Source organism: Phyllobates terribilis, unplaced genomic scaffold, assembly GCF_046119375.1.
Source record: "Phyllobates terribilis strain yellow unplaced genomic scaffold, ASM4611937v1 Scaffold_623__1_contigs__length_954917, whole genome shotgun sequence".
NCBI classification, from domain to species: Eukaryota; Metazoa; Chordata; class Amphibia; order Anura; family Dendrobatidae; genus Phyllobates; species Phyllobates terribilis.
In genome coordinates, this window is record NW_027363383.1 from 140,338 (window position 1) to 156,096 (window position 15,759).

At 45.4% G+C, this 15,759-nt stretch overlaps 1 protein-coding gene across 1 annotated transcript; it reads left to right on the plus strand.

The window, feature by feature from the left end:
• Positions 1–4,246: 4,246 nt before the first annotated feature.
• On the plus strand, positions 4,247–8,781 carry LOC141233753 (microtubule-associated serine/threonine-protein kinase 3-like). The gene is made up of 6 exons (XM_073667942.1): positions 4,247–4,255; positions 7,594–7,759; positions 7,866–7,964; positions 8,207–8,329; positions 8,474–8,583; positions 8,686–8,781. Exons 1-6 carry the CDS (start codon positions 4,247–4,249, stop codon positions 8,779–8,781), a joined length of 603 nt encoding a protein of 200 aa, XP_073524043.1.
• Positions 8,782–15,759: the final 6,978 nt, after the last annotated feature.

A 15,759-nucleotide genomic window follows, 5' to 3' on the forward strand; every position in this document is an offset into this window, starting at 1 on the left:
AACAACAGTGCCCCCCCTAAACACAGTATGTTACCCCCATGGTGAATTCCTCCACATGCACAGTATAATGACTCTACCGTACCCCACCTCAACTCTCAAGGCAAAGTATGGTGACTCCAACACAGTATGATCCCCCAACTGTGACCCCCACACAGCCCTCCATGTAGTATAATGGCCCCACACCTCTCCACACAGTATAATGCACTCGCCATGGTACTCCACACAGTATAATGCACTCGCCATGGTCCTCCACACAGTATAATGCACTCGCCATGGTCCTCCACACAGTATAATGCACTCCCTATGGTCCTCCACGCAGTATAATGCACTCCCAATGGTCCTCCACACAGTATAATGCACTCCCTATGGTCCTCCACACAGTATAATGCACTCCCTATGGTCCTCCACACAGTATAAGACATTCTTCATACAGAATACTGGCCCCCATATAGTCCTCTCCATACAGTATACTGGCCTGCATATAGTCCTCCATACAGTGTACTGGCCCCCATATAGTCCTCCATACAGTATACCGGCCTCCTTATAGTCCTCTATAGAGAATACTGGCCTCATATAGTCCTCCACACAGTGTATGGGTCCCAATATAGCCCTCCATACAGTGTATTGGCCCCCATATAGTCCTCCATACAGTATACTGGCCCCCATATAGTCCTCCATACAGAATACTGGCCCCCATAGAGAATACTGGCCCCCATATAGTCCTCCATACAGTGTACTTCCCCCATATAGTCCCATATAGTCCTCAATACAGTATACTGGCCCTCATATAGTCCTCCACACAGTGTATGGGCCCCCATATAGTCCTCCCTACAGAATACTGGCCCCCATATAGTCCTCCCTACAGAATACTGGCCCCCATATAGTCATCCATACAGTATACTGCCCCTCATATAGTCCTCCACACAGTGTATGGGCCCCCATATAGTCCTCCATACAGTGTACGAGCCCTTATATAGTGTATGGGCCCCAGGCCTCCATACATTAAAAAAAAAAAAAAATTACATACTCACCTTACCTCACCTGCTGCCGCTGCTCTGCTCTGGACTCCTCAGCGTCGCTGTCTTCCCGCTCTGCACTGTGACTGCTCAGCAGAGGGTGTGGTGGAAAGACGTCATCCCACCCTCTAACCTGAGACGTCACAGCACAGGACGCGGAAGACACCGGAGCTGCGGAGGCACGGGGAGAGGTAAGTATTGTGCCGGGGCCCTGAGCGGAGCGGGGCCCCCCGCCTGCTCAGGGACCCGGCACTTGCCCGGGTGCTAACGCCGGGCCTGGGAGCGGAGCCTGTTGCAAGGGCCCCGCTGCGGGGCATACACGGTGCAGGCGACTGCTATGGGCCCCCCCCCCCGGCTCACGGGCCCCATAGCAGTGGCGTGGCCTGCCGCCATTGGCGGTACGCCACTGCCTCCATAGCCTCCCCACTTTTAGCAGGAGACCCTCCATAGCCATGATGAAATGACGCATACCTCTATTTCTGGCACCACACTCCTCCTCCATCCCCATCCGCCTCCCGGTCTGGATGTGTTCTTCTATCTGCGGCCACATTGTGCAGGTACAGTGCGCTTGCGCAGTCTATAGAGGCTTCGGAAAGAAGGACCCATCCCTGGTTATATTATAGATAATGGTGGGATAGAAGTTTCTTTCCTCCAATATAAAACACGATGAGTCCCCAGAGTTATTGTATCTGCAGAGAGGAGCAAATGTCACATACAATGGCGGCCTCCTCCATTGTGACCTTTCTCATCTCAAAATTTTCCTTTTTGTTTCTTTTCCTCTTTTTAGGCTGAAGAAAGATCTCAATATGGAGATTTGGCTTTTATTAAAGACCTGGCCGAAAAAGTCCTGTGTGTACTGGAGCGTCCGGCTCGCTCATTGGAACGCCTGGTAAGGAGCCGTCATCTTCTCTAGCACACGTCTGATTTGTACAGTTACAATTGGCTGCATCTGTAAATGCAGGTTTAGTCCTTCCTGATTTATCTATGTGATGATTTAGTGTAAGGTTCCACATGTTAATTATATATATTATATCTACCAGGAAACAGCAGAAGGCGACACCAAAGACGAGCAAAATCTAATCCCGGGACTGAACAGCAATCTGACTACAGGTAAGCCGATCACCCGACCTCCTACAAGAAATATCCAGATATTATACAGAACAGGGAATAATCTTACATTTACTCTGTATATTCTGTGTAATGGGAACCTGTCAGCACATTTTTGCATATTGTGGTATGACTGTACTGGCCATTTCTCTGTAATAATTTTTTGCAGAAATCCAATGTCTCAGTCAAGGGAAATCTAATGTAGAAGCCGTATACAAATCAGCATGGAAGTGCACTGGGGGCGTGGAAGAAGAAATCCATACTGTGACACGCCCCCAGTGCACTTCCAGGATAATCTGCATATGGCTCCTATGCTTCAGCTCTCTTACCATCACTCACATGTACAGCGAGGGTGGGGGGGTCCTCATTCATGTGATGATTGGGGGGTCCTTCATCATTTCCATTACATTTATTCATGGATGCGCCGTACGTTCACATATTTGGAATCCCTATATAATAAGTATTATTCCCATTTACAGACATCTTGTCATGTCTGAGTTATATTGTTGTAATATATATGTAGGATTAATATCGTCTAATACATTTTATTTCTTCATAATTTTTTCACTCTTTTAGAAACAACTGTGTTGGCGGATGCTGACAGTAGAATCTGTGAGATCCCGGAGATCCAACAATCTGACGGTGTAAGTATCATGGAGAGAGATGACGGTGTATCACCAGATTATGGGGTGGGAATGACACCTCCAGTATTGTCTCCCATATAACCATGGGATGTCTCTATTCTAAGAGGAGATGACAGAAGGGAGACGTTTTTGCATCTGGAGCTTTTTTCCAGCAGCTTCTATATCTTTATATAATTTCTTATTCTTTTATAGAGCGTGATCAAATCATTGACCCCGTCAAGACAGCCGCATAAGAGCGACTATGGGACATCCAAACTGATCAGCAGTGGAAGTTTTGGGTGAGTTTTCTGTTGGCATAATCCACATTTCTCAAGGTTCCCAATGACAATGCTCCAGACTCTGTGCTCTTCCCTTCAGTGTTATCATAGGGAAATTATATGATCTGTAGGAAAACAAACTATTAAGGAAAGGGATTAAAATAGAATAATATATTACACCTGCCTGTCCTAGACCCTCATCTGTTCTTACACTGCCACCCCCATCAGAGCTTCCCGATCCTCCGCACCGGTCTGTTCTTTTCGGAATCCATTAGCGAACTGATAAGAGTAATTGGCAACACATGGTCAAGTGAGGGGGTGACACGAAATTTCATCAATGACATCTGCACCCCCCAACCTCCACCATGACCATGTGAGTCTACTCCCTGGTCTCAGCAATAAAGACTGGCACAGAGGACAAGTGGCTATAATGGGTTTCATTTTTTGTAACTCCTTCGCTCCCCTCCATTTATTATGTTGTTATGTCTTGGGGTATGCGGGAGCATAATTAACGTCATGTTATGGCAATTGGACCACTTTTAATTTGGACCAACTTTTATTTGCACTGAATCGTATCTACTGGTCTAATGTAGTGAATCTGCCCAAGAATAATTTCAGTAGATTCTCTCATCTGTAATGTGACCTGGGTGAGGGCTCCGGCGGACGTGGCATTGTGGACACCTCCCATAGGTGATCTATGTAGTGATCTTTTATCAAATTCTAGACATGGACTTCCAGTGACGGACAGACTTCTAGCATTAAACATTAGTACAAAACATTATATAATGACTTCTATAGATGTTCTTGTAGTAAAGATTCATTCTAACCATTGATTCTCTTTCTCTCCAGTGCCGTCTACTTAGCGCACCATAAAGACTCACACCAGATCTTTGCTTTGAAGAAAATGTTCAAGCGAAACCTGAACACTCCAAAAAGAGTGGCATTGGCCTTTCTGGAGAGGGACATCCTAACATTCGCTGATTGTCCCTTCGTGGTCTCCATGCTCTGCTCCTTTCCAACAAAATCTCACCTGTGTATGGTCATGGAGTATGTAGGAGGTAGGACATGTATATTGTAGTATATTCAGCCCATGTCTGCTTACATCTTATCACTGCTCTTATAATTAGGATAATTAGGACAGTTACATCCTCAAAGTGCGTTTACTGTAGGTTTTCTATTACCAAGATGCCTGGAAATTCATTGATCTGTGTGCAGCAGTGCTATGGTGCCAGTGAGTCAGATCGGGCCTGGCACCGCTCGGCACTGGGTCCCATTCCACCACCTGTCATCACAATTTCAGTGGTATTCACATTGTCAGAATATGAATACCGATGAAAACAATGGTGGATCAGGGAGCCAAAGGTTCCTAAATCCACCATTCAGCCTCCGCAGATGGGTCCGAGACTCCGTGTACTGCAGGTTCTTCGATGTCGCCACAATATTGCATCTGTAGTGTGGAGTCTCAGTACTTACACTGCACAGGTGGGGCTGGTGGGGGCCATAACACTGAGTGATGGGGCAGGTGGAGACCATATGCTGAGTAGTAGGGCTGGTTGGGGCCATAATACTGAGTGGTGAGGCTGGTGAGGGCGATAATTCTAAATGGTGAGGCTGATAGGGGCCATAACACTAAGTAGTGGTGGGGGCCATAATACTGAGAGGTAGGGCTGGTGGGGGCTATAGTACTGAATGGTGGGGCTGGTGGGTGCCTTACTACTAAGTGGTGGGGCTGGTGGGGGCCATAACACTGAGTGGTGGGGCTAATAAGGGTCATAATTCTGAGTAGTGGGGTTGGTGAGAGCGATAATACTGAGTGTTGATACTGGTGGGGGCCATAATACTGAGAGGTGGGGCTGGTGGAGGTGGTAGTACTGAGTGGTGGGTGCCTTACTACTAAGTGGTGGGGCTGGTAGGGGCCGTAACAATGAGTGGTGGGGCTGGTGAGGGCCATAATACTGAGTGTTGAGGCTGGTGGGGGCCATAATACTGAGTAGTGGGGCTATTGTGTGCCTTACTACTAAGTGGAGGGACTGTTGGGGGCAATAACACTGAGTGGTGGGGCTGCTGAGGGCCATAATACTGAGTGGTGGGGCTGGTGAGAGCAATTATACTTAGTTGTTGGGCTGGTGGGGGCATAATACTGAGTTGCGAGATTGGTGGAAGCCATAATACTGAGAATTGAGGGTTGTGGGTACCATAATACTGAATGGTGTGCCGTGTGAGGGGCTATAGGGGACTGTGAATGCCGCTATATTGAGTTGGTGACTGTACATGCCCCTACACCCCCTGGGCGTCCTCATATTGAATGGTGTGCAGTGGGGGTCCTTATTCTGTGTGGGGATCCTAATTCTGTTTGATTGGCTTTGGGGGCCATCATACTGAGTGGGCAGTGGTGGAGACCATTATATTGTCTGAGGGGCTATGGGGGCCATTATATTAAGTAGGGGGGGCTGTGGGCGCCATTATACTGAGTAGGGGGCTGTGACTGGCCTCATACTGAGTGGGGACATTATAGACAGGTGCTACATTATATCTGTAAGGTGAAACTGGATTAAGATTTCACTGTGGGGATATCTAACTCAGTCTGTGGGTGGGGGCATTTTTGGGAGCATCATATGCTAAAATGGCTATAAAAGGTGTATTGCTGTTGAGAACATCGATTGACTTCAGTAAGGGTTTTTTTTGAAGGGGCGTGCAGTTAGAACTTTTGCTATGGGGCCCTGAGATTTCTCTGTACGCCACAGTCTGTGTGATCTCCCTGTAAGTCCGCACTGAGCATGTCAGTATCTCCAGCTATAGACGAGATGTGACATCACTTTATGTTATTAGTTACATGGAGGACATTTCTCCATCGATTCAGACTAATATTATGTGCACTATACATTATATCTGTTTATATTCTCTCCTATCCCAATGTCTCCGCTCACTTCCCATTATACATCATGGTGATCTGCTGTATAAACCACACACCGGTCATATTTCCTTTCTTCTATAGGTGGCGACTGTGAGACCCTCCTAAGCACCAGGGGTCCTCTATCTGTCCCCTTGGCCCGCTTATACTTTGGAGAAGCGGTTCTTGCTGTGGAATACCTCCATAGCTACGGTGTGGTGCACAGAGACCTGAAGCCGGATAAGTAAGTGCCCCTCGTAGTATAATAAAGGGGGGAAGTTATCATTTATCATACGGTCTGTGAGGCTAAAACCATCTTCTCTTTCACAGCCTCCTGATTACATCTGCTGGACACATAAAAGTTACCGATTTTGGGATTTCAAAAGTTGGTGTTATGATACCAAAAACCAACACCAAGGACCAAAGCAAAGAAAGACCTTAAATATAACTTTTAATAGATACATTTAAAAGATACATTTAAAAGCACCCATATCAATATATAAAGAGAAAATCCATAAAATGTGGCGGCAGCAGTATTCTCCGATCGGGGTGTATTTATCTCCCGCGTCTGTCCACTGACTCATTGTGGCTATCTCCTAATATGATCCCCTGATGAACCCCAAATTAGGAGGGGGAGAAACGTGTTGGGACAATTTACAGATAAGTCCTCTGGTTACTGCTGACTAAAATGCTTTTTTGGCAACTTTTTTTGTAATTCGCACACTGGATAATGCTCTGTCCCAACATTTGGACGTGTCCTGTGTAGATCAGTCCTGATTATAGATTAGCCAGGGGGATTTTGAGGTTGTCTATATATACCGTCTGTCCTAGACTATTATCTTCATGCTCAATGTCATTATATAGGTGACTTGTTACTACTTTGGACATATTTATGTTCCTATGTTTACCGTTAATTGAGCACACGTGCTTTTATAATATTGTTCTTGTTGCCCGTAATTGCCAGCACTAATGTACTTTATGTATCTATAATAGGCTTCTGAATGATGGTTTATATATCATACTGAATTGTGTATAGATTGGTGCATTTGATATCCTATCTGTACTAGTGGAACTACATTATATCAGCTTCCCTGTTTCCATATAATTGATACATTGAATATTGCCTTTTTTTCATTCAGCATGTTAGCAGCGACATGACTGTCTGCCTTTCATCATTATCTGTATATGTGTATGTCTGTCTAGGGGTGGATAGCGTCACGGAGGGAGTGCCGATGTGGAGGGGGGCGCCAAACCGATTAGCTAGGGTGTCAACCTCCACTGGCATGCGGGATCTCAGCCCATTTGGGATCTCTAGGGCAAGCCTGCATGTCAATTATCCTACGTTTATCCCACTACCCATATATTGTACATTTTATGCATTTTGTCTTCATATATTGATATGGGTGCTTTTAAATGTAGCTATTAAAGATTATATTTTAAGGGGTTTTCTTTGTTTTGCTTTGGTATTTGGTTAACTAATATACCCCATCTGTTCACCTTGCCTTTGGCATATGTTTTTTTTTCTTTACAAATCTCATCACACTATTGTGTCTTCTCTACATTCTTCATTTCTAGAGAACGTTTCCATTGATATTTTATCTTTTGTCATTGTGTTTTTATGGCGAGAACGTGTTATAATAACCATTTTATCATTTTCATCTCTATCTTCTGTTTTCCAGTTATGTGGCACCCCATATTACATCGCCCCAGAGGTCATCCTGAAAGAAGGCTATGGAAGACCTGTTGACTGGTGGTCAATGGGGATAATCCTACATAAATTTCTCACGGGATCTGTACCATTTGATGGAGATTCTGTAGCTGAGCTTTATGACAGGATTGTCATTGGTAAGTGGAATGATCCGACCATTGCTTTGATCAGTTACATTGGTTTAGGTGTTTACTTTGCTTTACCTTACAGTCCAGTAAAGAGATTTTATTTTCTGTATAACAGGTGACATAATTTGGGATTGTAATTCCGCTCCTACTCCCAATGCACAGAACCTGATTACTGAGCTGCTCAGAACAAATCCTGCAGATAGACTTGGGACAGGTAAGAGATATAATACTATTCATATTAGTATTAATATTCACCTATCACACTTATCACTCATGTCCTTGAGGATCAACACTTCTCTATCAGATTGTCCATTTCTAGTTCTCCACACTATGACTTTCAGTCTTCTTCCTTCATGTTGACTCAGTTATGTCATTAATTCAGATTAAGTTAAACTGTTCAGATGTGAAGCAATCTCTGACAATGTCCACATCACTTTTGTTTTGTTCTTTTTCCAGGAGGATCACTTGAGATCAAGAGTCATCCATTCCTGAGTGACTTAGATTTTAACAACCTTCTAAGTCAGAAGCCAGAGTACATTCCTCAGCTTGCCTCAGATGTGGACAACAGCTTATTTATCGGTAAGTAGAAGAAGACATCATCTAGACTAAGCGGCTGTTTGTCTTGTCTTCCATAAAATGTAATAATCAGTACCCACTAATATTGTGATAAATGACGCCTGTTTTATACTAACAACCTCTAATAATACTTCATTACTTTTGTAGATCACTCTGAAATAGACCATTCGGTCTCAGAGGATGAGGAGGGTACAAGTGTGAACATTGAGAACCTTGACTTCCAAAATTTTACATCTTCTTCTGAAAGGCTTTCTAAAGTAAGTACCGTATGTGCGCAATAAATCCAAAATATGTGAAACAAAAAAGACCTCTAAAAGTAAAAAAAAAGTATTTCATATCTTGTTTTTGTCCATGTTTAGCTCTGTACCATCACTACCAGAAAGATGAATGATGAGGACCAGAAGTCTCCTCCAGAGTGTACGCCAGCAACCAATACAAATATCTCAGAAATGTGAGTAGATTATGGGGTCATTACTGGGAGTTCCAGGCTGATATATATGCACAACACATAATATAGGACATAAATACCATAATATCAAATTCAGCCTCAATGATTAGCAGTCATTGTGCTTTTGGCTTCAGAAACCGTTGGTGATAATAGCCCATAATTGCAGCCATTCACACGTATTAGAGCTGCCCATACTGTAGGAGAGATGTAGTATGACATGCCAGCCATTATTGCTAGTTGTTTTTCGCTCTGATCCATAGAAGGTAGATTGGAGCATAAAACCTTCCTCACTATGACTGTCATATGTCCTATTAGGCCCTCTAGTCGGTGTTCTTCTAGTGAGACCACCCCTTTTATTCTGCATTTACTTGTGATTTACATGTTTTTCTTAAATCATAGAATGGGAGAGTTGGAAGTTACCTCCTGGGTCTTCTGGTCCGACCCCCTGATTCTTCCTGACAGGCAGAAAGAATCGCTTTCTGAATCTGATAGCGACAATGCTATAAACAGCTTGCCCTCCTCGTCCCCATCATCAGGTATGTATGTACAGCATCAAAAGGTGAATGTTGACTTCAAGGCTCAAATATTTGTTTTTTCTGTATTAGGTCTCCTATGTTGTCCAGGTTTCATGGATCCCAATTATGTTTTCCATGGGCCCATACTGTATTTCTATTTCCTTCATTTTATCCAGGAATTGTTTTCATGGATTCTGTAAAATACGTTTTAGCATCCAGGAACTCACTTCAATATAAGAAGACATTGTCTCCTATAGTAGAATATCGCTCATTAGTGATGCACCACGTGGCGGCACACAGGGCGCTTACTGCTCCATATCAGTGATACATCTAATGCCCCTCAGATTAGGTCATGAACGGTATATAGGACTTATTCTGCCCTATAATAATGTAATGCCAGATTATCAGGACTATAGGGGACAGGACTAGAACAATTCTTCTATATACAGTACACAAAGCAGATCCTATAAGAATATTTCTTTACTGAGTTTTTTTTACTTTCTGATCAGAATTTCCAACTGAAGAGGAAAGAAAATCTGAAATGAATCTGAGTATAGACCAACAAAACTCAGAAAATGGGAAAAAGGGGAAAAAGAGACGAGGTAAGTGTGAGAATCATCTCCATGTTGTGTGATGTTAGTGATGAGAATAAGTCATGGGGAGCAGATGTCATCTGTCAGTGATGGGATTGTCACATGTATGATGGCTGACAATGACCCCGGACATCTGTGTGAATAAGATTCCTCTGCTGTCCGGCCGGCCACACTGACCGCACAGTAGCATCATGTAATATGGAGTCCCATCACTTACATTGTATTTATTTCTCTTCTCTTAGGTTCCATCTTCCGCCGGATCTTATCATCCTGCCGGCGTGGACTATCCAGGGCAGCTCACGCATTTGCATGCTGTCGCTGTTGCCCAAGTGTCATCTAAAAGACGGAAAAGCTCCGCATCTAGCGGAGTACAGCCGATCCACCATCACTGCTGGACCTGTAAAGAAGGACCTTCACCATCTACCTGTGGCCTTCTAACTGTAACATCTCTACCCGGACTTGTTTCGGTAATGCCTCTGTCACCAGGCTCCGCTGTATCCATACTGCTCGCCTGACTTGGCTTTTTTTACTGATCACCTGGTATCTGATCCGGATTTCTTACTGACTATGATTTTGTCTACTGATTCTGTCCCTGATTTTGTTCATCCCTTATCCTTCTACCCTATCCCTAATAAAAAAAAAAAACAACTCCTATATTTATTGAGATTTTCTTATATCTATCAAACTTCACTCTGCATTCTGCTAAGCGATAAAAAATACATATTAACACTTCTGCTTTTAAAAGAATTTTAATTATATATATATATATATATATATATATATATATATATATATATATATATATATATATATATATATATATATATATATATATATATATATATATATATATATAAGGGCTGGAATGGGATGAAAAATGAAAAAGCACGCCTGTCACACAAACCCCACCAGCCCACATACCACATCACCGCCCCCCTCATCCCATTGAGGCACAATGAAAAGTTCAGCACATTTTGCTTTCTTGTTCATGCCCCTCACCACTCCATTATAGGGGATGTTTATTAAGCCACGTGTGAATGGAGCTGCAGTGCGAATGATCGACTACCGCTCCATTCACCCAGAGCTCTTCAGATCCCTGGTTCTCGGAAACAGTGGGGGTTCCGGCTGTTGGACTCCCAGCAATCAGAAAATTATTCCATATCCCAATGATAGAGGACAATTTCCAACCTTCAGATAACCCCTTTAAACAAGTTGTTCAGGATTAATTTTTATTTAACCATAGGATTGTAGACATAGAAAATAATAAACCCATCAGTACTGACCCTCCCCAAAGCCAATGCCACCTCTTCTTCAGCAGAACAGGAGAAGTGGTACTGTGCAATGTATATATACAGAATAATACAGATACTGAGAATTACACCCAGTATACAGGACAAGAGAAGTGGTACTGTGCAGTGTATATATACAGAATAATAGAGATACTGAGAATGACACCCAGTATACAGGACAAGAGAAGTGGCACTGTGCAGTGTATATATACAGAATAATACAGATACTGAGAATGACACCCAGTATAATATACAGAATAATACAGATTGTAAGGCAGCGCTAGTCATCATACTGGGGGTTACTCGCTTCGCTGCGTCAATCAATGCACACGTGCAATGTCTTTACATTTTTCTCACAATGTTGCAGTTTATTACATCATAAGCCACAGTTCACCAGGTCCAACTCCGTGGCACGCCGACACACATATCTACAACATTCATGAGACAAGTGGCACACAGGCCCACTTGCTCCAGGTTACAGCCTACGGCAAGGTAATAAATTATCAATGACCATAACACAGTCCATGTAACAAAGTGTACTACCTTTGCCGGTTTAGTTGCTGCAGTCCATTTTAATCCGCCACCACTGTGGCTTTGTGGCTTCCCAGGTAGGGGTCTCCAGCCGTCGTTCCCTCAAAGGCCACTGACATCCACACAGGATCCAGGCTCTGCCTTTCAGGACTCTTCCTCAATAATCCGCCACCACTGTGGCTTTGCGGCTTCCCAGGTAGGGGTCTCCAGCCGTCGTTCCCTCAAAGGCCACTGACATCCACACAGGATCCAGGCTCGACCTTTCAGGTACCAGGCTTCACTCCAAAGCCGCTGCCTTCCAAGGCCACTAGCATCCGCACATTATCCAGTCTTTGCCTTTCAGGCTGCCAGGCTTCACTCGGCCTCACTAGGCCTCTCACAAACGGTGTCCCACACACACGGAGCACAGGCCTCACGCCTCACACCGAACACACCTGTCTCCAATTAAAGGGGTTTATATATCCTGTGCACACATACACCCATACTGACAGGACCTTGCTGATGTCACAGTCATGTGATCAGTCAGCTGTGTATATAGGTCCTGTGTGCTGTCCCAGTCATGTGTACAGACCTTTACTGTGCATACAGGACCTGTGTGATGTCACAGTCATGTGACCAGTCAGTTAAAGGGGAAGGTACATGGTCAGGTAAAACACATCCTGGACCATTTACAGTAATGCTAGCAAGCTGCTGCATTACAAGATACTGAGAATTACACCCAGTATACAGGACAAGAGAAGTGGTACTGTGCAGTGTATATATATAGAATAATACAGATACTGAGAATGACACCCAGTATACAGGACAAGAGAAGTGGCACTGTGCAGTGTATATATACAGAATAATACAGATACTGAGAATTACACCCAGTATACAGGACAAGAGAAGTAGTACTGTGCAGAGTATATATACAGAATAATACAGATACTGAGAATGACACCCAGTATACAGGACAAGAGAAGTGGCACTGTGCAGTGTATATATACAGAATAATACAGATACTGAGAATGACACCCAGTATACAGGACAAGAGAAGTGGCACTGTGCAGTGTATATATACAGAATAATACAGATACTGAGAATGACACCCAGTATACAGGACAAGAGAAGTGGTACTGTGCAGTGTATATATGCAGAATAATACAGATACTGAGAATTACACCCAGCATACAGGACAAGAGAAGTAGTACTGTGCAGAGTATATATACAGAATAATACAGATACTGAGAATGACACCCAGTATACAGGACAAGAGAAGTGGCACTGTGCAGTGTATATATACAGAATAATACAGATACTGAGAATGACACCCAGTATACAGGACAGGAGAAGTAGTACTGTGCAGAGTATATATACAGAATAATACAGATACTGAGAATTACACCCAGTATACAGGACAGGAGAAGTGGTACTGTGCAGTGTATATATACAGAATAATACAGATACTGAGAATGACACCCAGTATACAGGACAGGAGAAGTGGTACTGTGCAGTGTATATATACAGAATAATACAGATACTGAGAATGACACCCAGTATACAGGACAGGAGAAGTGGTACTGTGCAGTGTATATATACAGAATAATACAGATACTGAGAATTACACCCAGTATACAGGACAGGAGAAGTGGTACTGTGCAGTGTATATATACAGAATAATACAGATACTGAGAATTACACCCAGTATACAGGACAATAGAAGTAGTACTATGCAGAGTATATATACAGAATAATACAGATACTGAGAATGAAACCCAGTATAATATACAGAATAATACAGATACTGAGAATTACACCCAGTATACAGGACAAGAGAAGTGGTACTGTGCAGTGTATATATACAGAATAATACAGATACTGAGAATTACATCCACTATACAGGACAAGAGAAGTGGTACTGTGCAGTGTATATCTATATATATAATCGTCTTATCCCGTCTGTCTGTCTGTCTGTCTGTGTGTCTGTCGGTGTGTCTGTCTGTCCAGGAAATCCCGCGTCGCTCATTGGTCCGGCAGCGGCCAATCAGCGCCGGGGGATTTCTAAAAAAAGATGGCGGCCGTTAGCGGCTCATCTGCGGGACGGAGCTGAGCGGCGATGCAGCCGGGAGATGAGTGCCGCGAGGCGCTCATCTCCCGGCCGGCAACAGCAGAAGGAACCCGACCGCCGGACCCATCTGCGGGAAGGAGATGCATCCGGGAGATGAGCGGCGCGAGGCGCTCATCTCCCGGCCGGTAGCAGCGGAAGGACCGCCGGCGCCGCTGACCTCCATGCGGAAGGGAGGAACGGGGACCAGCGCTGCGGGTCGGGATACTTCTGCTGCGAGCGCCCGCGATGTCCCGGGTTCTCGCAGCGTAAGTAGCCGCACAGGCAGCGCCGCTCCCCGGTCCTCACCAAGACGATTCGATGATTGGTCGGGGTCTTCGGACCCGACCAATCACTGATCTTAGCGCAAAACTTAAACACCGCTGTGCTGATTGGTCGCCGACGCTGCCCGCGACCAATCACCGATTTGGGCGCCAAATTTAAATATCGTCCGCGACCAATCACCACAGCGGTGTTTAAATGTGGAGCCAAGATCGGTGATTGGTCGCGGCCGATATTTAAATTTGGCGCCCAAATCGGTGATTGGTCGCGGCCGATATTTAAATTTGGCGCCCAAATCGGTGATTGGTCGCGGTCAGCGTCCGCGACCAATCAGCACAATAGTGTTTAACTTTGGCGCCAAGATCAGTCATTGGTCGCGGGCCAAGACAGCGACCAATCACCGATTTGTGCGGCAATTTTAAATAGCGTCCGCGACCAATTGGATGTCAGCGCCGCTGCTTGTGCGGATACTTCCGCTACAAGAACCCGGGACATGAGCGGGCGCTCGCAGCAGAAGTATCCAGATTTGCAGCGCCGCTCCCCGGTCCTCCCTTCACACCCTAGCCACTGATGTCCCCACTGTATCCGCATGGTGTTACAAAGGTCCGGAAATTTGTGTTAAAAATCGCTGATTGGTCGCTGGCGCTGCCCGCGACCAATCACCTATTTGGGCGCCAAATTTAAATATCGGCCGCGACCAATCAGCACAGCGGTGTTTAAATGTGGAGCCAAGATCGGTGATTGGTCGTGGCCGATATTTAAATTTGGCGCCCAAATCGGTGATTGGTCGCGGGCAGTGCCAGCGACCAATCAGCGATTTTTAACACAAATGTCCGGACCTTTGTAACACCATGCGGATACTGTGGGGACATCAGCGGCTAGGGTGTGAAGGGAGGACCGGGGAGCGGCGCTGCGGGTCGGGATACTTCTTCTGCCAGCGCCCGCTCATGTCCCGGGTTATCGGAGCGGAACTATCCGCACAGGCAGCGCCGCTGACATCCATGCGGCTATGGTGTGAAGGGAGGACGGGGGAGCGGCGCTGACATCCAATTGGTCGCCGACGCTATTTAAAAGTGCCGCACAAATCGGTGATTGGTCGCGGTCTTGTCCCACGACCAATCACGGATCTTGCCGCAAAAGTTAAACACTACGGTGCTGATTGGTCGCGGATGCTGCCCGCGACCAATCACCGATTTGGGCGCCACATTCAAATATCGGCCGCGACAAATCACCGATCTTGGCTCCACACCGCTGTGCGGATTGGTCGCGGACGCTATTTAAATGTGGCGCCAAAATCGGTGATTGGTCGTGCCCAGCGTCGGCGACCAATCAGCACAGCGGTGTTTAAATATGGAGCCAAGATCGGTGATTGGTCGCGGCCGATATTTAAATTTGGCGCCCAAATCGGTGATTGGTCGCGGGCAGCGTCCGCGACCAATCAGCACAGTACTGTTTAACTTTGGCCGCAAGATCAGTGATTGGTCGCGGGCCAAGTCGGCGACCAATCACCGATTTGTGCGGCACATTTAAATAGCTGCTGCGACCAATTGGATGTCAGCGCCGCTCCCCGGTCCTCCCTTCACGCCCTAGCCGCATGGATGTCAGCGCCGCTGCCTGTGCGGATACTTCCGCTCCGAGAACCCGGGACATGAGCGGGCGCTCGGAGCAGAAGTATCCCGACCTGCAGCGCCG

Excerpts from the sequence above, each read along its gene's own strand:
- LOC141233753 (XM_073667942.1), top strand. Across the intron at positions 7,965-8,206 it reads TGCAGATAGACTTGGGACAG|GAGGATCACTTGAGATCAAG; the intron begins GTAAGAGATATA and ends TTCTTTTTCCAG. Across the intron at positions 8,584-8,685 it reads CTTCTGAAAGGCTTTCTAAA|CTCTGTACCATCACTACCAG; the intron begins GTAAGTACCGTA and ends GTCCATGTTTAG.